A 27,458-nucleotide genomic window follows, 5' to 3' on the forward strand; every position below is an offset into this window, starting at 1 on the left:
ATTAGATATGAGGAAGAAATTCTTTACTGTGAGGGGTGATGAGGCCCTGGCACAGGTTGCCCACAGAAGCTGTGGCTGCCCCCTCCCTGGCAGTGTTCAAGGCCAGGTTGGACGGGGCTTTGGGCAACCAGGTCTAGTGGAAGGTGTCCCTGCCCATGACAGGGGGTTGGAACGAGAGGATCTTTAAGGTCCCTTCCAACCCAAACCATTCTGTGATTCTATGATTCTATGATTATTCCATGTATTATTCCAACAATCTCAAAGTGTGTCAGGTGCTGAAAGGGAAGCCAGTGCTGGTTGGACAGCATTAATTTTGGTTATTATGTGCATTGTCTGGTTAGACCTGTTTTTAAAATGTGTCACTACATGATGTGTTCATTACAACAACCTCATCATCTCTCCTGCCAGTCCTCAGCATGCTGCCTGTAAACAGTTCACTCAGTCTGCCGGCACTAGGGGCAGATCTTGTGCAACAAGTTGGTGGTGAAGTCTGCTCTTGGGTTGGCTGATGGGATGGGATGCGAGACACAGAGCTCTAAGAGAGAGCATGGGTTAAGCCGTACCCATCAGCAAGGGTTTTGTCTGTTAAGTCAGGTCAGTAATAGAGAAAATAGGGTTGACATAGTACCTCAACATCTCTTTTTCTTCCTGCCTGCAAGAATATTTGAAAGTACTTTAGTTTGTTTCAATTTTGAAACTGTTGAACTGTTTAGACTGTCATATTATAGCATTTACTCTATTTGTGGTGGCATTTAAATACAGCAGAAATTATATTTAAACACAGCCCAGCCAAATGTTCTAAGCAATGAGTTTCCATGAGGGAATAAGCAAATAACTTTATGCTGCCTGTTTTCCTTCTTGCCTTGCACTCCACAGCCTTCCACTGCACCCCCAGGCCTCTCAGCCACCCCCACTGCCTCCACCGCGTCAAAAAAAACCCCAAACCAAACAAAAAATAAAACCCAACTGTGCTCCTTTTTAAAGAAAATAAAATAATATTTACATTATTTCTGTAGAAGGAAGAAAGGAAGGAAAAAAAAACCTTTCAAAATTATGGATCTACCTGATATGCTGGTAGCTTTATTATGTTGAATTACACCTCTCCCTAAAGTACTCTGACGCAGTGATAGATGAAGATAAAAACAAGCTTTTTCTTTAGCCAGGATGTGCAGGAAAGAAAAGAAAAATCTCAAAGTGGATAGAAATGATGTGAAACAGTATGCCTTGAAATTATTCTGTTTCTTTGAAGAGAAATGTAATAGTGCCCTGGTAAATCATGTTTCTGTATATTTATCATGTTTTTACAGGACCCTATTGTCCCTATACTACTGTAATCTATGAACCTTGAACACAAATCAGCCAGTTACTGTTTTGATTTGCAGGGGAGGGATTAAAGCACTAAAAGTGTACATTTAACTGGTTGTTCTGAGCTTTGTTGTTCTTTCAGCAATTTGGAGTAAGATTCTGCTTTTGGCAGAACTACTTTTGGTAGAATCCTCAATACAATCTATTCAAAACCACCCTGTGGTTCGTTCATCAGATGCTTGTTTTGCTGGTGCATATCTCTGTGTTGTTACAAAAAAAAAGTACATTTTTTTTCTCAGGTTGTAGAAATTGTGATGAAAAGGATTATTTGTTTACTGTATCTCCCAAAATAGTAACATGGGAAAGTGAGGGAACTGTCTTATACATATGGTTACTGTGTCACATATCATTCATGCAAATCTGAAAGCAACCATCACAGGCAAAGTGATGCAGGTACTTAACGGGGGGGGGAAAAAAAAAAAAAGGAAAAAAAAAAAAAGGAAGGAAAAAAGCTCTTCCCGTGATTCTGGGCTTTAAAGGGAGAGAACTCACTGTTTTTCCCACCACAACATGCAAATGCTATTTTATTTCTTTTTTTCCACAGTAGGACCGTACAGTGAGGTCAAGCCCTGAAATGCCCTATGTTTGCAGGCATTTAGGTGCTCTGTGGACCAGGATATGGTCATTCTGTTTCCTGCTGTGATAGAAATACTTTTTTTTCTTTATGCTTGTGTATTTCAAATGTCAAATATCACTGATGGTTGCAGGGGTGAGGGAATATGTGAGGAAGACCTGAAAATATGTTTGTATGATTCCTTGGGAGTGATGTTTACTTTAAAAAAAAAATCTTGGTTCCTGGCTTTGGTGGAGCACAATCAAGCCTTTCCAAGGAAAGCGTCACCATTTGAATTAAACCACAGCAACTTCCACTATTATTTAGTGATATCATCAATATCTAAAATCAGAGTGCTGATAGGACCTCAGAAAAAAACAGTAAATGACTGCTTTGGATAATGCTGAGCTCTTCTCTGCACAGTGTAAGTTATTTTGGGGGCCTTTGTACATCTGCATGTTGTTGTGGTTGGTGTAAAATGCATTTAAGGCTGCTACTACACACAGATGTGAACTTTCCAACAAGGGTGACCATTCTTCTGCACAAGAACCGTTACTTCACTGCCGGACTAACAGAAGATGCATAAGATATGTGAGATAGTCGAGATGACCCAGTTAAGCAACAGGGTGGCTCACTCTTCCTATGCTAATCTGTCCTTCTCCACCCGCCTGTCTTCCTTCTGGCTCTGACCCACCTAGAATTAACATTATAAGCACTTAACGAACCTCTACATTAGTTCTATGTGTAAACTCAAAGGCTAATTTTTAGCAAAACTTCATTTTGTACATTATGTATGGAAAATAAAAATTTGCACTAAAAAAATAGCAATTGTCTCCACCTTGGACAGTCACAGGACAGAGCTATGGGTGAATTTCTACATAGCAGATATTCCTACCGGGTCATAAATCTGCACAAAAAGAAGGCTCGGACTGCAAATTTAGCTTTTAGTAATAAAGTAAGAACTAGCAATATACTTATGCTAGTATGTTATAGCTATAAGCTCACAATGTAAAATAAAGCTACTTGACATGAGAACTGAGATCACTTGATTGAGCATACTGGGCTGGACCGAACAGTGACTAAGGGCGAGTCAGCACTTTTCTGACTTTTAGATAAAAATGTGCATTTAGTAGCAGCTTAGATGAAGAGAAGGCAAGAGGCTGGTGGTCCAGGGCTGCCATCAGCATAAGGCCGGCATCAGAGGAAGCACAAAAGCAGAAATTAGAGAAGTCAATCTAGAGCAATGTGCAGTAAAGAATACAGTATAAGTTTTCTTTTTCTTCTTTCTTGAAAGAAGAAATGCTGGTTCCTCAAAAACAGTTTGTGAGAAAAGATTTGGTTTTTGAAAACAGCACTAAATTTGTTGAAAAGTACTCTTGTAACATTTTCAAAATGAAAACTGTGTTTCAGTACAAATTTACTTTTTACTTCAGTTTTTCAAACTGTCTTTACAAGAGTTAAAATTAAACCTTTTCAAATGACTTGATCTTAACTGTCACAGAATGGAAAAAAAAAACATATTAACATAAGAGGTTGTCCTCATTTGGCAAAGGAAGTACTTAGGAGGAGAAATAAGATTGAAATTATATTGAAACAATGTGGAAGCCGTATTCTTATTAACAAATGGCAATCTTTCCCTTCTCATCTCATGTTTCATCTGTGTTTTGACTATACTGTAATTTTGAGGACTGGTTTGTATTGCATACTCATGTTGCAATCATTGTTTATTGTGTTGCTGTTATATAACATCTTCTCTAGGCGTACATACTTAATTCTGATCAGGAGATTAAAAAATATGTCGTATATGAACACACATAGTCCCAATGGGAGATGGTTCTAACAAACTCAAGGAGACAAAAATGGTGAAATTACTCTTACAGACGTAAACTAGTTCAGAGAAGGTATGTTACTTCTGTGCCCCGAGGGCCTGTGCTGCAATAGAGGCACCTGTAGGAAAACAGCAATGATAATGGTAAGTGGAGCCGGACGCATAACGTGTACATCACCAGACGCAGTGGTATTCGGAGTCCAGTTTAAGAGTCACCTAAAAGAAATTCTCTTCCTGGCTATGCCACGTACTTCCTTTGGGGGATCTTGAGCAAGGTATGTTTTGACCCCGATTTCAATTTCAGCCACTAACTTTTCAGTTAGTCCCCTGGCGACCGGGACCTAGATTTTTTCTGGCTGACCAGCCTAACTTTCACAGGTACTACGTACTACGCTGCTACTAATTCACAGAATCTGACATTTTCAAAACCTTCTTCCCTTGTACAGCTACTGCCCTTTCCTGAATGACCTATATTTAACTCTGGGCTCATATAAGCGTTGCCTCAGGTGGCACCCTCATTTCTCAGGCATGCTTGTGACAAAAACACAAAACATAAATAAACCTGCCTTGCATCATGCCACTCTGAGCCTCCGCAGAGGGATACGCCTACCAGTGACATGATTCAGAGGGGCAGAATGGACATCCGGGAGACTTCAAAGGGCAAGGGATAGGAAAAGGAACAAACTGCCTTTCCTTCTTAAGCTGAGCATAGCAAAGTTCATGCCAGGCAGCCGAAACGCGGGGTAGGCGCTGTCCGTCTGGGGGCAGGGCGAGGGCGATGCCCCCTCCCCACAGGCCCGGGGCTGCAGCCGCGCTCCAGCCGCGCTCCGTGCCGCGAGGCCCACTCACGCTTCCCTGCCGGGTGCCGACACCTGCACTGAGCGCCAAGGAAACACCGGCCACGGCCTAACACGGGGGGTACGGCGGGGCGGGAACCTCCGCCAGGAGAACCCACACGCAGCCCCGCGGCCCGGCCCCGCCCCGCCCCCCCGCCGCGTCGCTCTCCGCCAATCAGCGGCGCCCTCTCCTCCCGCGCGCCTTCCCCGCCCCCGCCCTCTGCCCGCCGCGGCGGTGACAGCTCGGGCCGCCCGGCCGTCTCGCGAGAGCGGCCGAAGCCTCGCGAGAGCGGCGATGGCGGCCCCCCCCGCCCCCCGCAGGCGGCGCTCCGCCCCGCGGCCCTCCCGCCGCCGCCGCCGCCCCCGCCCGCCGCCGCGGCCGGATCTGTCTCTCGCTGGCTGCTGGCTGGGCGGTGGGAAGGGAAGGGAGAGGAGAGGAGAGGAAGGGAAAGGAAAGGAAGGGGGGGCGCGCTCGGCCCTGCGCACTGAGCGATGTTTGTCCGCCATCGCGGCGGAGGAGGAGGGTGAAGGAAGCGCCGCTGCCGGAGCGAGGGGCCTGTGCCGCCGCCTCGCCCCTCGCCGCCGCCTCCCCGCCCCCCCCCTCCCCCCCGCCTCGGCCCGGCTCGGCCCGGCCCTCTCGCCCTCCGCGCAGCCCCGGGGGCCGCAGCCCGGAGTGAAGGTCGCCAGCGGCCTCCCCCGCCCGGCCCCCGGCTCCGCTCCCGGGGTCTGCCGCCCCGCCGCGCGTCCCCCGGCGTCCCTCCGGACGGGAGGCGCCGCCGCCGCCGGGCCCGAAGATGTCGAACCTGAGCAAGGGGACGGGCAGCCGGAAGGACACCAAGATGCGGATCCGAGCCTTCCCTGTGAGTACCGGGCCTAGGCCGGCCTGAGCGGCCGCGCCAGGCCCCGGCCTCCGCCTGCCCGCGGGCCCCGCGGCCTCGCCGCCCTGTCAGCCGCGCCGTGTGCCCGGAGCCGCGGGGTGGCGAGCCGGGCCGGCCCCGGGCAGAGGCGACCTCGGGGCTCGGAGGGGGCCGCGGCTGCGAGCGGTGCGGGGTGAGCTGTCAGCCGGCCGGCGGCCTCGGGCCCCCCCCGTGCGAGTTGCGGGGCGGGAGCGGGATCTCGGGGGAGCAGTGCTCCCTGCCGCACGGCGAGTGGGAGGTGGAGGAACTGGTCCCCGCGAGTATCGGCTCCCTCATCAGTCAAACAAATCAATTATGAAAATCCACGCGCGGCACTGGGGGGGCGGGGGAGGGGGCTGGTTTCTTTGTTTTCAAGGAAAAGGCCTCAGAGAAGGAGTCGAAGGTTATATGCCTACATCAACAAAATGAGTTAACCCCGGAAGGGGGGGGTATTTATTTATGTCTTCTGGAGAGTTTCCTCTCGGTGCATCTGTTTCGTTCCTTGCTCTGTAAGAGGCTATAAGTCCTATGATTATAAGATTTAGGTGGCACGATGCCAGGTGTTCAGAAGAGGTTACTATAAACATCTAGACATGGGTAACTTTCATGCATGTTCGGTAGAGCCATGAGCATGCCATCCCTTTGAGTTAGAGGGGAATGAGCCAGATTATTAATTTATACTGCCATAAAGCTTGCTGTGTTTTGACAGTTGGTTCAATTAAAGCTTACAACAGAATAACAACTACAGTACTATTAATGACATTGAGGAATGAGAGAAATAGAAAAGCTTCAGTCTACCAGAGGATGGCCAGGAAGTGTGTATGTGTTCATTGCTGCATACGTTAAAAAGAAGATACTTAGTTGAGTCACTGGCTTTTAAGGTTTAGCGTTAACTTTTTGATGCTACGTCTGATCCCAGCAGGCAGTAGTGTAGAACTAATGTGCCTTGCCTTTATAGAGAAACTGGACATACCTGTTTATCTTATTTCACTGGCAAAGAATCTATCAATATATTTGCTTGATCAAAACTCTCACTGATGAAATCGGAGAATTCTTTATATTCTCAACAGCTGGCTTAATCATAGCAATCTGATATATACTGTTTTCCCCTTACTCCTTCCTCTAAATCATTGACAGTTGCATTTAGTGGTAAAAGTCAAAAGAAGAAAATGGGCTATGAAATTATGAATTTTATCTGATGAAAGGTTTTTGACCTCAAAATTGCATTTATTTCTTTTAACAGCCTTTTTCAAGAATGTCAATTTTGTTAGGACTTGTTGGATTATAGAAATAAAGAAAAAAAACTTACTGCAACGTGGCCAGGGCTTTACTAACAAGTAGTAGGAAAACCCGTACAAAAATAAACCATAACAAAACCAATATGTATGTTTTATAACAAACTACACCAAAAATATAGCAGTCTTTTAATCTGATAAACAGATTGATATATTCCAACCGTGAATATGTAGATATGGGTCAGCCAACAAAGGCAGACTTAACAATGGGATAAACTTTAGTTTGTGTTTTACTTTTTTCACCATTTCTGTAAATGAACATATGAAGTTAGTTGGGGGGTGAAGAATGCTTGTACAGAGCCCTGCCCTTACATAAAGTTACACATTGTAATCAGGTTCCTTTAGTCTGAAACTGTTTTTGTTTGCATTGTCTTTCTTTTCAGTTGCTTAAAGAATGTCTAGATGAAAAGTTTTTTTAAAAATCTCCTTAATTCAGTAAGTAAATAGGCATCAAGGCCTACAGATCTTAAATGTTTGGTGACATCTGTTGACAGAAATTTTTCAGGTGTTCCCTTCAATAGATTTTCTAAGAGATTTTGTTGACAATCCTGTTGATAAAGTGTTTATAGAAAAGAAGCATGTACTTGGTTGAGAGATTTGGAGGGGTTTCTCTTTCGTAATTGCAGAATGCAGTAGCCATAGTTCATGTAAAAATCTTAACGTGAATTTTGCAGAGGCCTAAGTGGTTGTGTAGCTTTGGTCCTGCAAATAGTGCCGGTGACTGCAGTGGGATTATTCATGTCAATGAGATTGCATTTGTGTGTGGGATAGAGTCTATATTTAGAAAGTGTACTATTTGTACTTCAGCTACTGATCTTCACTCTTTTATCTCAAATTTGGTGGTTCTGTTCTTTAGCTCTGAATTAAGAGTGCTTCCAGAGGTGACTTTGTAGGCTGCTTCAATTTGTTTTCTTATTGATCATCTTTCCTCAGCAGGTCTACATGGTTTAGATTAGTTCGCTTCTTGCATGGAAGTAGCTATTTACTATTATGTTAAATTAGAAGTAGCCAAATGGGAGAGGTAAGGTTCCTGGAACATAGCAATATTATGGTAACTCCCTCCATGCAGGTTCTGTCTCTTTGGTATTTTCTCTTTTTCATTATATTTCTCTTATTGTTGTATTTTACGGTAGCTAAAGGAAAGTAAAAATAGTAATTTGCAAAATAGTACTACTCCAACATTTTCTTCTTCTAATTTACTAGAAATTAAGCAGAAATTGACCAAAACATTTTAAAATCACCCATGTTTTACCTGGAGATCTTAATGTTTTGGAATTATTGATGGCAGATTATCTGTCATCCCAAGTGTCCGTTAATATTTGCTAGCTCCTGGTATGTGCTCTGATGTGGTTTTTCTTACCTCAAGGGCAATGACTTTGAGTACATGGGGTACTGTTTTGCTGAAGTGGGTTTGCAGAGTAATCAAAAGTAGTTGAGGAAAACAGTTTTCTATACATTTAACCAATTTTTCTGTTCACAGTAGAAAAAAATGCATTTCTTTTGCTAATTTAAGAAGTAACTTGCTAAAAAGAAGTTTCTCATGTTCTCTTGTTGGGCTTGATTTAGACAGTAATAATCTTTGCATCAGAAGTAGTCCAGATGAGGATGCATTCTTTATTGAGACTTCAGACTTGGGTGGGTTTTTTTAAACCTAGAAAGAATAACAGAAGTAATTTTTTATGGCAGTTTATTGTATATTCAGTAGAGCAAACTGATGAGGTTAAGCTTATGCAGTTAGGTAACCTTATGTACCACCCTAAGTCTTCCACTGCACTTTCAATAGCCACTTATGGTACTTTTAACACCTTCATGATGTTCTACAGCTGTTCTGTATTTGTATAAGGTCTATGCAAATAGCATTTGGAGTAAAGTGAGAGATGAAACTTTTGGGTGAGTGTAGGTTCTTTTTTCTTAAGCAATCTTTAAACTTTCTTGTTTCAAATTCATACACGCTGCAAGAAATAGGAATATGTTGTGGTTGGACACTAAAAATAACACCATTTGTGGGATGTCAAGTAATTGTCAGTGATGTAAGTTGGGTATAGTTTGTAAATATTCTATTTTTTTTTTTTTTTTTAATTTGGAGGAGTGCAGTAGTATTTTTGCTGAACACACAGTATGTGCGTTATATGAAAATGCAGGTTTGCTACTCCTACAAAACATGGATTAATTGCACCTGTTTTGGAGAAGTGTTGAGGGTTGTCTTCTACCCTTCCCTGGTTTACAGTACTCTCAGGGTCTCAAATTGGCTCTCATTGCTCAACTCTCAGTAAGCCCATTGCTGCTGGCTAAAGGAATACTTTAAAAGCTCTCAAACAGGCTTGCAGCAAATCTAATTTTAAGATGATTTAGTTAATCTGTGAAAAGTGGTGCCAAAGAATGCTAGATTTTCACTTAAAACTTTTGGAGAAATATGATGTCTATAACGGAGAACTAGCACGTATAAATTATGTTTCCAGCAAGTGTATTTGAGCTGTTGTGCGGTGACTGTTTAGGTAGTGGAAAATAGTAGCCCTAAATGTGTTTTGGTGGAGAAGTTGTACAAAGTAAAAAATGCACATTTCTTACAGAAATGAACAGTATGTGAGAATTCAGAAAGCATTCTGTGAATTCATTTTCAAAATTTATACAAGTAACGTTCAGCTATGTTGAATTAACTGTTTTGCAAGAACTCCCAGTGCAATATGTCAGTTGTCACCATAAAATTGATTGGACACATCTTTCTGAAAACCAGCATGACCCAATGTAGGTTATTGGGTTTGATCTTTATAGTTGGGGGCGGGGTGTGGGGGGGTGTTGAGTGGTTTTAATAATTTTCATTTCCTGCAGAGCTATCTTTCCTCTCTAGAGCAAAATAGTGTTTTGCCAGATCTCAGAACTATGCTGGTGGATCAGTATTACATGGTTACATTATCAATTCTGGAGAGCATTTAGAGAGATTCTACACATGCACTTGAAATAGGAGTCTTTCAAGAGTGTGTGTATATATGTGTATATATAAAAACTTCACTGATCCATTTTATTTGAAATACATGTGCCCAAGAAAATTCTCGTTTCATCAGGTCTTGTGCAAAAAGGCAGACAGACTTTTGTTTCTTTCAACCCCATTTATCAGTTGATGTTATGCCTTCCTCAAAGAAAATTCTGTAAACTGAAAAGTGAATGGCTTCAACTCTTCCATGAGAAAGTATTAAGACTCATATTTTCATTGCCACTGCTCCTTTCTCAGAGCTAGCAACCACTTGTTTTAGGCTTTGTGTAGGCAGAAGGCGCTTTTTTTTTTTTCTAAGGGAATGCTGACTGCTTCTGTGGTTTGTTTCGAATCTTGGGGAATTGGTGATGCAAGTTGAGATGAGGTTTGTTAAAATTTATGCTTCAACCTGAAGTGTGCGGATCCATCAATTCAAAAAGTTGATGTGAATTTTGTGTTTTACTTGAACATCTTGCAACAGATAGACCATAGAAAACACATTGTACTGCGGTTAAATTTTTAAGTGTTCAGGTTATGTAAGCAATACATATATTTCTGCTTTGGTCTATAACCCTTAGAGCATGTGTGCTGTCTTGGTGAGTGAATGGAGAGGTATGGAGGATGGGATGAGGATGGTTTACTGCAGGCTTTTTCAGCTCTGATTAAAATAATGTAAACCCACTGAGTGTTGCAAGGCCACCTAGTTAACTTAATGTTTTACACAGCTGGCTTTGTGAATCCTGATTACTTTATATTCTCAAACATGTTTATAAGAGCATCTTAGCTATTAACCCATATAACATATACAGTAGTAATAGGTTAATGTTCACAATTAAAATTTTAGCAGGTTTAAAACCTAGAAATAAAACAGACCAAAAAACTAAACCACTTTATCTTATTCAAAGGAAAAAGGTGTTGTTTTGGTGTAAATTACAGAAATGTACAGAAATACTTGCTGTTTACTGGACAGTAAATCTTATGAAGTCCTTCCAGTTATCACAGATTATTTTTTTTAATGTAATGCTATGAGCAGACTGAATGCCCTTAGAATTTTAAGAGATGATAACACTAATTCCAAGGTAGACTTTGAGCAGTTGTAGGTGGTTTTTTTTGTTTGGGGTGTTTTTTTAACACCCTGTACAGAGTCTTTTTTAGTTGTGGTCTAATCTCATTAGAATTTCTGAGTTCTGTAGATGTTCAGGTTTCAGTTGCAAATTTTCTTGTTTTTCCTTGTTAGTTGGGTCTTAAGTGCTGAGCAATCATCATTCCAGTTGGTATGAGTTTTGAGGAAGTGCCTCTGCATGGCGTTGGAAAGAGTACTGCTCTTTATGTATCTTGCCCGTATTTGAAATTTGCTTGCTTTTCGTGCAAGAGTGTAAAGTAACACCACTAGCATTCTGTTAAGATTTTTATACTAGCTAATTCAATCTGAGTTTTTTCAAGTGGTTTGGTAGGTTTCTCCACCCCCTCATTCTTGTGTTGTTTAATAATGCACTACTATACAGGAATTACTGTTTTCCAGTGGTAGCAGTAGGTAAAAGGGATTTATGAGAGTTGCTATAAAACTGATCAAGAGTTTCTGGTATTCTACATAAAGAGTTATAATAATAGTAAGTAACATAAAAACAAGGGTTTTTTCTAGAAAAATTACTAGTTTTTCAAAATGTTTCTTCTTTTAATCTCTTCTGGGCAGGTGTACATGGCACAAGTGGCAACACTTCTCATAATTTCAAATAGGTACTCTGAAGTCTTTGGCTTTGATCTGTAGGACAGGTAGTCTTAGTGCAGGTGCTTTTAAATTGTCATCACCATGACTCATCTGCAGCATCTGATAATCTCTCTGCATGTAGTGAAAACGTTTTGTGATAGACTGGGACAGATTTTCTTAAAATAGTTTGGTTGAGTCCATTCATAAAATGCACCGTGATTCTGTTACAGTCCAAAATAGGTTCTTGACCTTGTGCATATGATCACTGGATGTTATCTTTGGTTTCCAGTAGTTATACATGCGGAAGATCAACTCTCGAGAAGTGAGCTCGTGTTTCGCATTCTGAGGCAGTTTTTTGTGGAAACAAGTAGTAGGAAAGTACTGACTATAGCATGGCCAAGCATCCTTTTTATCATATGATTATTTTATTTTTCTGAAGTTCAGTTAAAGCCACTAGAATTTTTAGATCACTAAGGGTTCTTTTGTGAAGGTGCAAGTACTGGCCTATCAGCAGGAGTAAATACTGTTAAGATGACTTAACAGAAGAACTTCCATATCAACATTTTTAACATATGCATTTTAGGGAAGGAAAAAAGTGCATTTAATACCTAAGTACAGCAAGGAGGACAAAACTGTAATAAACATTTACATTTGGATGGTGCTTGCTGTGGCGTTGCCTAAATTCTTTAATTAGTTGTGCATAAAATTAGTGTTTGAGGGCTGAAACTGTCTTGCTTGTAGTTTAAATAAGGTATAATAGTATGCAAAATGTACAGAGATAACTTGCTTTATTTGTTTATGGTTATGGATGAGGTGCATTTGTGGAAATGCCAATTTTTTGTTTAATACTAATGAGAATAAACAATTGAAGACAATAACAATTTAAATTATGTGATATAAAATTGGATTAGCTTATATCATCAAAAATTCATAACATTCATTTCTTACGCTACACGTACAGGCTGTGTGTGTCTGTTTCTTACATTTGTATGTGAAGAACCTTTATTGAAATAAATACTTTCTTTTTACTTGCACACTACTTCTGTTTTTAAAGTGTTGGTAGTGTCTGAGTGGACCTATTTTTTGATATTACATATGTGGATATAGTTTCCATGTGTAGCTCTGGATTTTTGGTTTTTGTTGCACTCGTTTTGGTATTAGTCTTGCTCTTCCAGGCACTGCTGCTTTGTGCATCCGACTATGGCATACGCGCTATATGGTGCAAAAATCCCCCGGGAAAGGTTATTGTCAGCATGCAGTGGTATTGATTATCTGTAAATGTATAAGTGATTTATTAAGTGTATCTTCCTTTCCGTCCCTGAAGTAAGCTGAGGAAAAAAATTATCCTCTGTGGCCTCTGCCTACCATAAAATTTTATCTTTTCTTTACTATACAAGTTTTTGAATTGTTAGGCTGTTATCATTATGGAGGAGCCCCCAAAGCCTCTAAAGGTCCTTCTGCCCCCCCCCGCCCCTTTTCTTCCTTCATCCCTCCCAGATTGTTCATTGTCTTCATTGTTTTGAAATGGCTTCAGGAAATGTGTCTACAGTCTGTATAAATTGATGTGTATTTCACAGATTTCTTTAAATAGTGTTGATTTTTGAACAATTGTATAATATTGAACTACCTGTAGGTTAATTGAAAAAACCCAGAAATAACTCCTGGGGGATTTGCATTGAAGTTGAGTGGGCAAGGAATGGGCCATTTGTGGTTCAGAGAAGCTTTCTGAATCCAGGTCATCAAGGCTGGGAAGTTAATGAACTAATGGAGAGATGATACCCCTGAGGAGACTCTGGTGCCTTCCACAGAAAGTACGGATGTGCAGAGCAGCGTTGCTCTTTCCCCTGGCAGTTCTTAACTGGGGTTGAGGCACGCAGCATCTCTGTCATTCTTTAAAGTCATTATAATGCTGATATTATGCAAGTCATCAATAGAAAAGATTTGCCAAAAAACCTCATTAATTTGTCTCTTACTGAACTAATGCTATTTATTTCTACTTTGTAGTGTTGGGATGATGGTCTTAAAGCAAATAAAAGTACAATCACATACTGAATCAAAGTTTTAAACTGTTTTGACTGAGGTTAGAAAAAAATAAATATTTCTGTGATTTAGAGTTAGGAGTGATGTGAGTAGTAGGCTGGGGTGTAATAGTGCTGCTTCTGCGGACAGTGACCCATCCATCATCTGTTATGGCAGTTTAAGACAACCAACTGCACATTATCTGGAATGTTGCAGTCCCACACTCGGGTTTTAAAAGGAGATGAAGAGAGTCAGGGACCTAAATCCTATTGAAATTTGAAAGTTGCAGCAATTTTTAATCCTTGCTAGTAAATCTGGTTAGGTTATAGGCAAACAAACAACTTACTGCTCTTAAGTCTTTCGTAAATTGAAAGTAATTTCCATGGAAGAGGAATGAGCTACCTTCCTTCTACTGCAGTGTAAGAGCCTGCACATGGCCAAGTAAGTTGCTTTGAGCAATTATGCAGCCAAATTTACTTTGTGGTGGTTTGCTCATAGTCACATAGTGCTCATATTTTGAAAGCGTGTCCTTGTCTGTTCTAAGATTTTTATTGCAGTGGAATGCTCAATGACTTGAATGAACTTTTTAGGATCTGGCCCTCATCTGTAAATGGGGAAGGGTATGCCCAGTAGTTTATAAATTACATAATATAATAAATTATTAAATTATAAAATTTTGTATCACTGTTTCCACTGTCATTTCGCCTTTGACAAGAGGCTGTTTGACAGCTATGGACACACAGCTGAGCTCTTGAAGTGCAGAACTACCTGTCTCTCCCCATGCCTTCTAAACCTCCAGGGTCCTGCTGACAGCTGAGAGGAATGGTTCCACTCCCAGAAATTCAGCTCTTCTTCATTCCATTTCTACTGTTCTAATTAGGTTCAAATATTTTCTTTTAACACAAACTTTGTTTAGGATAGAAACCTTAAAGCTATTGTATTTCTTTCAGGAACATATTTCCTGCTGTTACACAAGCCTTACAGAATTTTTTTTCCATGATTTAATTTGAGTAAAGTTGTGTTAGGATCGCTACTTCTAAAGTCAGTCAAGAGAACTCTGAACTTCTCATTAGTCTTCAAAATATTGATAATAATTTTTATTCTTTCAGGCAGGAGAGATGAAGTAGACAGATTTTTGGTGTCAAATCTTTGTATGTATTCCTCTGTTTCATTCAGAATGGATTTGAGTTAAGCAATCCTGACCCAATACACTCTTTTTTTTTTTCCCCATTTGCACCTTAAGTAATCAATACAACTACTGAAATAAGCTAAAAACTTATTTTGTATCTGAAAATGCTTCTGTTACCTTGCAAAGTTAAACATGAAAGGTCAGACTTTCTGAAGTGTAAACTTAGATCTAGACTTCAGCTGTAACAGTTTCCAAATTAGTAAGAGAAGTTTCAGAGGTATAGACCATTCTTCTTTACTATTGTTAGATTGAAGTGTTCTTAGGAAATAAGTAGCTTCATTATAGGTGTTTTATAACCCTCCTCCATTTTCAGGCACTGTAGTAATGAGCACTGTAGAAATGTCATTGAATGTTTTTAAAAGAACCTTGGTTAATAATACAGGCAATGTCACTATTTTGGTTGTATAAGCACTTCCATTCTGTAGCAGTGACAACTATCTTTTGAACTAGAACTTCCTATATTTAGCCTCTTGCCAGTTCAGTTCTTCTAGAAGCTTGAACAAAACCAGTTAATTGTTACCTTTTAAATACAGCTTTTTTAAAAACAAGTTTCATAACATGATGACAGGTGAGCAGAAGCTTGCACCATGACAAGGGGAGATTTACTCATTTAGAGAGTATTTGGTATTTAAAAAGTCATTTATATTTGTCTGCAGATGCTGGGGAAAAAAAAAAAAGTAATTTAAAAACTTGGATTTCTGTATTTTTAATTAAATACTATTCTGCTATCCTCTTTGGGCAAAGCATGTAATTCTAGAATAAAGTCCCTAGTGTAATTAGTAGCATCTTTGAAAGTTTATGTTGAAAAGGAGTTAATTTTGGTCTGTTTTCTTTGTTTATCCCCAGTATCCAGCCCTTCTGGAGGACTAAAGCATGTGTGTATTTCAAGAGGTTTGGGTCTTGTGGAAAATAAATAATAAGACATATGAGTGTATAAGAGACAGAGGTAAACTTTGTATAAGTGATCACAGATACAGTGTTTACTGACTTTGATTATCCTATGTTGTTAACTTAACTTCCTGATACAGTTTTTATACAGAACCTTAAAGACTGGTCTGTGTGAACCCATATATACCAATAAGTGAATGAAAAATGAGGCTGGTGAGCTATCATTCATTTTTCATTGACCCACTCAGACAAGTAATATTCTGGTTTTATATGTATTAATGAGAGTGACTGCTTGAAGGTGCATTTTGTAAGTTGAACATCATAAATTGCAAATTGAACCCATAAGTTGATATTTTTTTTTTTTTAGACAGCATAATGTAGTTTGTGGACCACCCTTAATGGACCTTCAGGAGAGGAAAAACATAAGTCTAGTCCATGGACTTAATTATTAACATGTCATGCAAGAGTCTGCATCTCTAATAGAAAAATTGAAAGAATTGATAAGTTCGAGTCTCAAGGGTGTTAGAGAATAGTGAATACACATGGATCTTGTTTTGAATTAAAGAGGTGGTGTTACATACTACACTTCTGCTATTTACTGCTGACTAAATATGTTGTCATCTACAGTTGGGATATGCTGTGAAACCATTTCATGAAAGACTGTTGACCTTAGTCTTTGTGTATATGTTGCTTATTAGTAGTTACAAACACTTAGTACGAGTTAGTGTTGGGAAAGTGTGCAAAGGTCTGTAAATGGAAAGATGTCCATGTTCACAGACTCCGCACTCGGTAATTTTGTGTTTCAGTTTATATTTAGTTGTCTGCCTCTCCAGGTTGTCTTCATTGTTTTTGCATTTGTGAAAGAAATTAAACAAAAAGTTTTAGATCTTCTGCCTTGTGTTTATTCAGTAACTCATGACTGCTCAAATATACATAGTTCATAGTCACAGTTTAGATGAAACAGGTGTTTGGGAAGAGTTGTTTTTCTAATTTTTTCCCCTTTCCTCCAGGATATTATGTTCCACAGATTTACAAGACTGAAGTTGAGGAGAGACATTTGGGAGAAATTAAGAAATTGTATTAATAAAAGTTGAAATCTAGAGTAAGTGAGGTATGTTGGCAGTTCGGGATTAGTCTCATTCGTTTGAATCAGTTCCTAAAATATGAAAGAGAAATGAGTTTCATATCTTTCTTTAAATTTGTTCAGTCTCTTAAACATGTCAAAACTGTTGCTGCAGTATGACATTTTCCATTAAAGACTTGTTTTAAACTTTTCATATAGGCTGTTAAATTGCTATTGTGTGGTGAAGCTCCTGTCAGGTCTACCTATAATGCAGACAAATGTTACCTTTTGAGAGGAGGAACAAATCTTTTTTCCTGGGCTTTAAGTTTACTAGAAAAGGAAGTTCTTGAAGGATATTACAGTTTGCTGTAGAGCTTATCAAACCCAACCAACCAAACCCCTTCCTCTTCAAGCCCCCACCCCAAAGCAGCACTTGTTTTGTGATGAGAGCAGCAGTGCTGTGGGACAATGCCTTGGAGGTAGACCAAATCTGTCAATCACTACGCAGGAGGTATGACTCCATCTTTCAAGGAACAATCACTTTTTAATCTACTTACCTCTTCCACTCCATGCTGGCAGAATAGCTTTTCATTGCTGCAGAACCCATTTAGGCAAAGTAGAGAAGGAAGGGGTTTTGCCTAAAATCCTGCAGCCCTCGGGTGCTTCAGCTGACAAAGAGGATTCCCTTTTTTGACTTAATTATGTGTTCTGCTTGCTTCTGCTGAGTAAAGCCTGACAGAGCTGGGAAGGAGAGGTGAGTATTACCTTTCCTGCATTTCTACTACTGATGGAGTATTGTCATGGAGCCTGCCTTTTCTACAGAGGCTTGAGCCTTTTTTGGGGTCAAACTAGAGTTGATTTTTCTCTTGGCCTTTACGGGATTACTCTTAGCACTGATTACTCAGCTCATCTTCTGAGCCTGGAATGGAGCATGGTCCAGGCCATGAATATTCCTTGCGGGAGGAATCTGGAGAAGTTTTGCATAGAGATTGCTCACCCAAACAAGGATAAGGCTTGAATGTCAAGGGATGAGTGAAGAACAAAACACAGATATTAAAAATGGTATCAATATTTAATGTTGTAAATGATCCCTGGCAGAAGCCATAGGGAAACTATAGGCATAGATTCCCCACCACCACACACACCCTCTGAGGGAGTATAATAGTGTAGTAGGCATTTCCTGACGCTCCTGGAAGATGTGGATAAAACTGGATCATCATCTCCAGTTGTTGTTATAGGTCGCCTAAGAGCAAAAGCCTAGTTATTAGGACCAGTTCTGGTAGCACATTGCTATGACTTCCCTGTGGCTCTTTCAGCATATGGCCAAAGTGGAGTAGTAGCCCAGATGCAGGAGAACAGCAGTAAGTTAGGGCGTCCCTTTCTTCATGCTCCTTCTCTTAGCTTCCAGTCATGTTTTCTGGTGTGTAACAGTCAACTTATTCAGATAATACTTGAGGAATTTTGTGCCTAGTGGTTTTGGTTGTTCAGAGATAAGTTGTTTTTATTTTTGAGTCTGTGTTATGGAGTTGTTTGCTTCTTGACATACTGATGTTTCTTAGGCAGTGAGGTGTAGCTAGGGTATCCTCTTCCAGATATGCTTCTCGCTGCACAGTTGTGAGAACTTCAAAATTCAGAGAAGTGTGGATATTCAGCTTTTCATTTGTCATTAATAGGAGTGCATTTTATCTGCTCTGTAGTTGAAGAATATGTAGTTCCCTATGTTAGTATGTCATTTTTCAGAGATATTCTTGGAGCAAACACTAGACAGTATATCTCTGTCATTGTAAATTCTTGTCTTTTAAATGAACAATATCGGAAGGGTTTGTAAAAATTCAAGTAGTGATTAGGTTCTGAGGCAGGAAATGTGCTGCTCTTGCCCTTTCTGGATAACCTCAGCCAAGCTTCATTCAGAATGAAGGATCCAGGCTAAAGATGCCGAGTTGTTGTGTAACTGACTATTTAATACCATCTTGATGAATGCCCTGTCTTGAAATGGAAGTGAAGACTGTTAGTTTTGACAGCCTCCCTTGCCTCTTGGACTGTGGGTCAGGACTCCTGTGGTGGCAGTTTCAGATGGCAGCAGTCAGCTCCTGCTCATTTTTTCTGCTGAGGGATAGGAAATGGGGGAGTGAGAACAGACTGCAATTACTAGATGCAAATGTTTACTCCCAGAGCTGCTAACTAACTTTAATTGTCAGTATCCACTCACTTGCTTCGAGGCAAAGAGCATAAACACTTGCATTCTGTAATTTCAATTGGTTCTCATTCCAGTGCTTTGGGGTATTAGACCTAAAGGACATCATGGAAAGGAATGAGGCAGGTGATGGTTGTGTTTTTGGAAGTTTTGAGAAACACTGCTCTGCAGTAATTATTTCCAAATTGATCTGTTTCACCTGGTAGTGTATAGAATCGTGATAAACACTCTGTGGCTAGTCTGTAGAAAAATTGAGTAGTAATGTTTACGACTTTTTTAAAGTAAAAATGTCCTGCAAGTGTGTTTACAGTCTGTTTAAATTTCTGAGAATTAACAATGACCTGTTTGGTCTGAGATCTTTGAGAACTTAATAGAACTTGTCTAGAGACTCCTTCTGCAAGAAGGCTGAGAAACTGTCTCTAGTCACTAGTCTTGTGAGTACTAGGTCATGTGCCTCCTGTTTCTGCTAGTTGGTAAACCTCTGTGGATACTCCTACCGAGATTCTGTAGGACACGTATTACCTCTTCCTCACTTCCTTCTTAACCACCTATCATTTAAGAAGACTAAGTAGCTACTTCAAGTAAAAGTAAGCTGGTGTATGTAAGCCATCAAGAATTCAGCCAGGTCTTAACAGTTTACTCCTGTAGCCATCTTTCATTACAATTCACAGCACTTCAAGCATGCTTATGTAAGAGGAGCAGCTTCTGTAGTATTGAGGGCAAAATGACCAACTGACAAGAATATGAAATGAAGTTGCATTCAAAGGAAACAGTGATGTAAACTAAATTGTATAGAATGGAAATTACACTCCAAAGTATTTATTCCTAGGCAAAGTAATCTGGACTTGCAGCAGTAGGTCAGGTCTGTTTGATGTTCTGTGTGAATCTGGGAGTTTTAGTGTTGTTCTTTGACTGTAGTTGGTATAAGCTAGGGAACAAATGCCTGCTTCCACTGATGACCACAAGGATTTTGTTGCTCACCTTTCTTATCCTGCGATGCGTTTCAGTTGGAAGGCTGGTGGTGGCGGTTTTAATAGGTCACACTTACTACAGGAGTCCTGGTTTTCTGCCTTCCTCGGTGCACAGCTGTAATACGTATCACCAAATCACAGAATGGTTGAGGTTGGAAGGCACCTCTGGAGGTCATCTTGTCCAAGCCCCCAGCTCAAGTGGGATCACCTAGAACCAGTTGATCAGGACTGTATCCAGACAGCTTTTGAACATCTCCAAGGGTGGAGACTACAGAACCTCTGGGCAACCTGTGCCAGTGCCTGATCACCCTCATGGTAAAAGAAGTTTTTCTGATGTTCAGAGGAAATCTCCTGTGTTTCCGTTTGTGCCCATTGCCACTGGTCCTGTCACTGGGCACCACTGAAGAGAGCCCGGCTCCCTCTTCTGTACCCCTCCCTTTAGGTGTATTTATATACATTGATTTGATCCCTGCAAGGCTTCTCTAAGCTAAACAGACCTGTCTCTTGTAGCCTTTCATCATGATAGATGCTTCAGTCAGTTATCTTTGTGGCCCTTCACTGGACTCTCTCCAGTATATCCATGTCTCTCTTGTACTGGAGAGCCCAGAGGTGGACACAGTACTCCACATGTGTCTCACCAGTGCTGAGTAGAGCCCTTGACCTGCTGCCAACACCCCTCCAAACATGGCCTGGGATACCATTGACCTTCTTTGCCTCAACAGCCCATTGGCTTGTTGTCAACTTGATGTCCACCAAGAGCCCCGGGTTCTTTTCTGCCAAGCTGCTTTCCAGCCAGTTGGCCCCAGCATGTATTAATGCATGGGGTTCTTCCTCCCCTGGGACAGGATGTTACACTTCCCTTTGAACTATGTGACTAGAAGGGAGATTTTAATATTTTGTATGAAGTTACATGTTAATACGAAAACTACTGGAGTTTAGCTGTTTGCCCCTTTTGATTTAGGGAATGCTGATAAAATTACTGAAAAGAGGTGGTGGCTGTAGTCTTGGGTTCTAGGAGGGAGACACTGAGAACTATATTCAGGACTGTTACTATCTTTACTTGCTGGTGTTGTGCTCTTCAGGTGATAATGGCAATAGATTGATGGCAGTGGTAGTTTATTCAGTCTTGGTGATTTTAATAGGATAGACAAGCATTATTAAAGAAAGGGCTTGCATGTATCTGATCCTGCACTGTGGCAGTACTGTGGAATAAAGGACCTTTTGAGTCCTTTGCAGAGCTTTTTTTTTTTTTGTAAAACAATTGCACTTTCATGTACACTGATATTTTAGTCTAATTTCCTCAAGATGTACTTCTGCTACACTTTGAGTTCAGATGTTTGTGTTCAAGTTGCATCTTTGAATTATTAGCATTTGGGCAGTGGTTCGTGGAAGTTTTCCAACTAGCGGCTTCTTATAAACAGCTATCTCTCCTGCCAGTAACAGACTTGCTCTCTCTCCCGTTCCCCAAGAAAAGTAATTCCTCTCTTTGGACACTGGCATCTTAGTACCTGGGTGTAAACACTGCTGAAATTAGTGAGGTTTTGCTTTTGAAAGCTTTTCTCAGCCTGGGTGTTTGGGTTTTTTTTCAAAGCACCAGCAGAAGCAGTAATCTAAATCTTCAAGAATAGAAGGCACAAGCAAGGCAACTGTATTACCACTGTGGAGTTTGCTTTTAAAATAGTACAACCATTAGAAGAAATCTGGGAATGAGCATGGAAAAACATTTGGACTCTGATCCTATATTCATATTTGTGCAAGTGGATCACTTACAGGCTTTGTTGTTGATAGGGATCTAGAGAGTTGCATAAATCTTCACTGTTGGCTCAGACTGGGGCGTTAGGATCACAATTCTCTAATAGCATTAGAGATGCCTTTGTACAGAATTCTAAAAGATGCCAAAATGTTCTAGTAGCATCACAAATTTCTTTGTTGCTTAGTTGTTTGGTTTTTTTTTTTTAAATCTGCATACAAGCCTGACTTAAGGGAGGTGAAAAGAGATGAACCTGTGAGTTAAATAATCCAAGGGTAGATTTAGTCATTGTGATTCTTATATAACTTTGAGGATAATGATACAGGAAGACCTTTTAAGCAGCGGAGAGGAAATAATAAATTTTTGCTAAAGCTTTACTGCATTGACTTACTGTCTGATAGAGTGGAGTTATTTAAAGTATTAGGAGTCTTTGCTTTGTTAGGAAACACTGCTGCAAATAAGCTAGCTATGCTAGGTCTCTTTTGGGAGACAGTGCTCTTCTAATTTCATATCCTAGAACTCTAGCAAACCTGTTCCCACAAAACCCCACAGATAGTAATCTAAAGCAAGTCAGTAGCAGAATAGGAAGCTGCACTGAGAAGCAGTCTTTCATGCTTAATCTTAAAAGGTAGTAAGATAAGTTTATAATACTATTTCAAATATTTCTATATATTTAAGGAGTACACATCTCCATAGGATAAAATTACCTTTTATGGATCTTTCTTGTGCTTCCAGAGCAGTTAGTGATTTGTCAGTTGTTTAGTGGCAGAAAGCTCTGTGCTGATGTTTGTATTCATTGAGGTTGGAGCAAATAATGCTACAATCATTCCTTCATTTTTATAGCATTTAGATTAAAATAAGAAGAATTAAACAGTTCACTTTTAGCTTTTTCTTGAACAGATCTGAATTATTAGATGTACCACTTATCTGCAACATACAGAAATGTTTACCAGCTGACCAACCCAGAAACAGTAATGCTGTAATATCTCTTCAAACTAGCGGCTGGTGATTTGCCTGTTTTATAAAAATCATACTTTTATTAAAAATGCAGTGAGCGATTAAATTGCGGTTGAGATAAAAAGGCTGCCACGTTGGCTGGGAGATTTTTTTGATTAGCAAGGGGAGAAAATGGCATTGGGAAGTGTGGTCTGAGTTTTTGCCTTGTTTGAAAACAAACCCTTGTTTTTTTGAAAGAAAAACTGAGAAGCTTTTACTTGGATTGCTTTCTGCAATTCTAAAAGGTTGCCTTCATTATCAGTACTTGTAAAATTGCTTGTTTGGGAAGGCTTTATAAAATAATTTCCCTGAAGAGGCACTGACATAGCAAATGCAAATTAAAAAGAAAATAACTGACCTTTCAATATTATACATAGCAGAATAAGCAAAAGGGGAGGGGGGCAATGTTTCACCATTTTTCTGTTACTTTTGAGGTTTTGGTTTTGCAAGATAGAGAGTTAAGAATTTTTCAATGTGTTGGTGATTTTTTTATTTTAGATATACAATGATGTATTGCTTAAGTACATACAGATCAGTAGGCTAGTGGATCTGGTATCAGACGAATGGAAAAAGTAGGATAGGATTTTTTTTATCATGAAAATATTTGTATTTAGCCAAAACTCCAAAAGACAAGGAGGATGGAAGTGTGCATGTCTTTTTTTGATCTTGTTCAGCAGCCTATTCCCTCCCAAGGCAGTGATTGGCTTATCCCTATTATGAACTGTACTTTCATGCCTAGAAAACTTGATATTTTGAAATGGCATGCAAAAATGTACTTTTGATGAAAAAAAAGTTCTGCTAATCATTGTGTTTGATTACAAATGCAGGCAAACCTAGTCTTCCATGTCTTTCCTCTGTTCACTTAGTGGTTTTTGACTGGAAGGGAAGGGAGAGGTAGACCATGGCTGGTCATGATTTTCCTCTCATGTCATACCATTATTCTTTGTTCTTTGACTACTTTCAGATCTTATTTTTAAGGCTGCTTTGACAGTATTGGCAGACTTGGGGATATTTTCTTTCTCCGTGGTAATTCTGGGAATAGTGGCTTTTTTCCTCTTTAGCCTTTTTCTTTAGATCTAAAATGCCAGTTCAGTTCCTTTTTGTATAAACTAAACCAAACTTAACTTTAAACACTGCATTTTAAGTTTGGTTCAATTAAAAAGTCGAGCTCTTTCAGCTGAGTAGTGGAAGTTGGCTAAATCACAAACTTCAAGCAATACTGACATCTGTTATTTTGTTGCTATACTTTTTTGCCATGCCAGATACTGCTTTATCTATAAAGCATCATATTTTGAAGCACCTTTGCGTTGGTAAAGTACAATTGTAAACTGATTCACACTAAGCACTAGGTGGTAGAGTACAAAAGTTGGTTTGCTGTTATATTGAGACTATTTCTCCTAAGAGTTTCTCTCTTTGAATTTTTCTTTATGTAGTTTTTATTTGGTGTATTTACAGAAGTATATAGTGTCAGAATAACAGATCAAGTGGATGCATATTCTGCTTAGTGCTTGATGCATATCCTGTAACAAGTTATTTAACCGTATTTGTGCAATGGAAATATGTTCACTGCAGATGTTAATTTTGGACCTTTGTGAGGTTTTTCAACAACACCTATAAGTATTTAAATTGTAGGCACATAATTCTTTGTCCATTAGTACATTACTGTAAACAAAGAATACCTAGTTATCTCAAGCAGATGACTAAGTTTGCTAACTCTGTGTCAGACATTATTCTCTTTCATTGTACAAGTTGATTTGGGGTCTGGTTAAACGGATCAGTGTTGCAGTACTATTTATGAGGTACCAAGTAGCTCGGTTGTTAACACTGGAGGAAGAGTAGGGAAGACGCTCATGTCTACGATTACCTGCCTTTCCACCTGCACACGTTCTGGAGTTGGGTTATGCGGATTTGCAGCTCTGAAGAAGAAAAGCATTAACCTTTTCAAAATTCTGATTTTCGTAACTGTCTTGAAATCCCTGCTAGTTTCATAAATACTATTTTTCTTTTGATCAAGTTTGAGAAAACTAGTGATAATGAAATCCATAAATTTTTGAAGAAGTAATTACTGCTCCTAAAGTTACAACTTCTGAACATAACTTTCTGTAGTGATCTTTCTTGATTCTAAACAATCATGTATTGTTTTCTTTTTACAGATGACTATGGATGAGAAATATGTGAACAGCATTTGGGATCTTCTAAAAAATGCAATCCAAGAGATCCAGCGTAAGAACAATAGTGGTCTCAGTTTTGAGGAGCTGTATAGGAATGCATATACAATGGTGTTGCATAAACATGGTGAAAAACTCTACACTGGACTAAGAGAAGTGGTCACTGAGCATCTAATAAACAAGGTATGTCATTTTATGAATTAAAATTGAAGTGACTTATATGAAAGAATTCTGTATAGTTATTTAAATAACAAAAAAAATTAACTTTGTTATGTTATTATGTTGTTTCGTGTTGAAATTGTATTGCTACCCTCAAAAATGGTAGGTTAGAGCTAACATCAGGCTTAAATGACTTCATATTCCAGATACTGTTTATTGTAAGTTAGTGATGGAGGGTGGGACTGTAGGAAGTATTTGAAAGTTTCTAGCAGGAAACTTTAGTTGAACCATAACTATTGAGAGCTGGGAATTTTGTAAAAAATGTTTGTGGCCTTTTGGTGGTGTTTGACTTTCTCAGAACAAATTTTGATTTGTTTTCCAGTCAGTTTTTTCATCTGTGGAACAAAATACCAATGTAAGAACCTGTTTGTTATGGGCTAATGAACTAATTCACAAGTTAATGAGAGAGTTGTGCTAGGATTATGCTATTTAAAGAGGCAGTAAGCAATGTACAAAAACATCAGCTCAGCAACAACAAAAGTCCTGAGTAGTCTGCATTCTATCATTTCAGCCTTTTCAAAACCATGTAATTCAGTCAAAATGACATGCAGAAACTTCTTGTTTCTGAAGATGTCTCATCTGAGAAAAGGGCTCTTCACATCTTGTGTTAAAGCATGGAACCACCTCTTCAGTCTTTGTGAGGAACATTTAGGGTTGATTAATAAGTATGTCATTGAAAAAAAGTTAAAACTCACTTTTTAGGAGTCCAGATAATATTTAGTGGTAATAGGATCCTAACTCTAGGGAAGATGCTTTACTTACTCCTTGCAGTAACTAACATTCATAGCTGCCTATCTTTGAAAAGACATGCATGTCCACTTTGATCCCATATACTGGCTGTGGGTCCAATTGGAGCAGCCGATTTTTGTCCTGTTATTATAACATTTGAAAAGAAAAGTCATACACCATCATATGTCTTGGATGATTACTTCTGGCTGAATTACAGAGAGTGCATGGGAGGTTTATGTTTAAATAATGCATAATGCTTGGGGAGCTTTTTGTGCATTCTAACTGGAGTTACTGCTGTGGTAGAGAGGTGTGTTATTTCTTTTCTAAAATCTTAGTTATCAAAGGTGTGGTCCAGACAAGTATAGCCTAAAACTACTTTGAATACAGGGCTTTTTTACTGTTTGCACGAGAGGAAACATCCTGTATGAAGTGGCTAAATAATTTAAGGCTCTTTTCTATAATTGTAGCACATCTGTGACTCTCAAACACTTCTGTCTTCATAATCTGTGCATTCATAATCTGTACTATTCATGTAAAATGTGGTAAATGGCTAAGGCTTTTTGTGCCTTGTTCTTGTATATGCCTATGTTTACAGTCTGTTCTTAATAATCATGACACTAAACTGTTATTCTTCCTAGGCTTTAGTTTGTCCTGGTTTAATTTGAGGAAAGCATCTTATCTTTGTTCCTAGCTATTCTGCATATTAAAAATTGTCCATATGCAAAATTAATTCTGAAGTGCTGGTTGTTGCAAACTGACAAAAGAGCAGAAGATCCTGTGAGTGTACAGTCACAGCACTGGCTCAGAGGGTTGCACTCCTACCAGTGTAGAGAAATGCTTTTCTGACACCTAAAGCTATTGTAGCTGATGCTTAAAAAAGTATCTTTTCCAATGATCTAGTATTCTGATCTTTAACATAATTAATCAAATTATATCTCTGTGTATGGGTAACATAGAAAAAGATGACCGAAAGTTTTGTTTTTTTAAAAAAAAAAAAAGTCTTAACTACTGACTTTTAGTAGTTAAATGCTGTAAAGTTAGAAAGGCTAAATTACTCAGATGTCTGATGATGCTGTCCTATAAATTAAATAATCCCAGGAAAAGATTAAAAAAAATGTGACTTTTGTCAAAGTTCTGAACAATAAAGAAAACTTCTGTAGGCTCAAAACTACTCCTTGTCCTTTTTGGTGGTTTGCTTAAGGATGTTCTGTTGAGGCATTTACAGATAGAAGTATGGAGAAAATAGTGCATTGTTTATTAAGAATAGGATCAGTTCTATAATGGCATCTTGTACTTGTAAAATAGATTAAAAGTTTTTGTTTAACCTCACACTTAGGGTAACAGAAATGTTAGAGGAATCTTGCATTTTCTGTGTCTCTTTCCAAGAGCAGTTCTCTGTTAAACGTTAATGTAAACTTGTATTGAGAGAATCAATGGTGGATGCTAGAGTTCAGAAGAGGGGGATTTTACCTACTGAAACTTTGTTCATGAAATCTGTTAACTTTTATAAAAATGAAAATGTGCAGAATAGATTTCAGTAAAGGACAACACTCAGTTCAGGGAGTGCTTCTGAGGAGCCAAACCCAAATTTTGAATTGCTTCAATCCTTGAACAGAATTGCTGTTTGATGTCCACATCTGCTGACTATCTCTCTATAAAAAAGTTACCTTCCTGTAGTAGTCCAGTCATACTGGTTAATTAAGAATAGATGAAGAGACTAGGTAGAGGCAGTGTATTTTTTCAGATGTTTTTACAAATAGTTTTCAAGCTTGGAAAGCAAAAGTTTTTATTTTTGGTGTGGCACAGTTAAGAGCTATATT

General features: G+C 39.3%; 1 protein-coding gene across 1 annotated transcript in view; it reads left to right on the forward strand.

Annotated features, from left to right (window-relative positions):
• The first annotated feature begins 4,943 nt into the window (after nt 1–4,943).
• Nucleotides 4,944–27,458, forward strand: part of CUL3 (cullin 3) — a 59,470-nt gene continuing 36,955 nt past the window's right edge. The window contains exons 1-2 of the mRNA XM_074877698.1: nt 4,944–5,442; nt 24,676–24,873. Of these exons, the coding sequence (XP_074733799.1) occupies nt 5,377–5,442; nt 24,676–24,873 (264 nt within the window). The 5' untranslated portion in view covers nt 4,944–5,376. The remainder of the gene's footprint in view (nt 5,443–24,675; nt 24,874–27,458) is intronic.

The sequence above is a fragment of the Strix uralensis genome, chromosome 9 (genome assembly GCF_047716275.1).
Source record: "Strix uralensis isolate ZFMK-TIS-50842 chromosome 9, bStrUra1, whole genome shotgun sequence".
Taxonomy (NCBI): Eukaryota; Metazoa; Chordata; class Aves; order Strigiformes; family Strigidae; genus Strix; species Strix uralensis.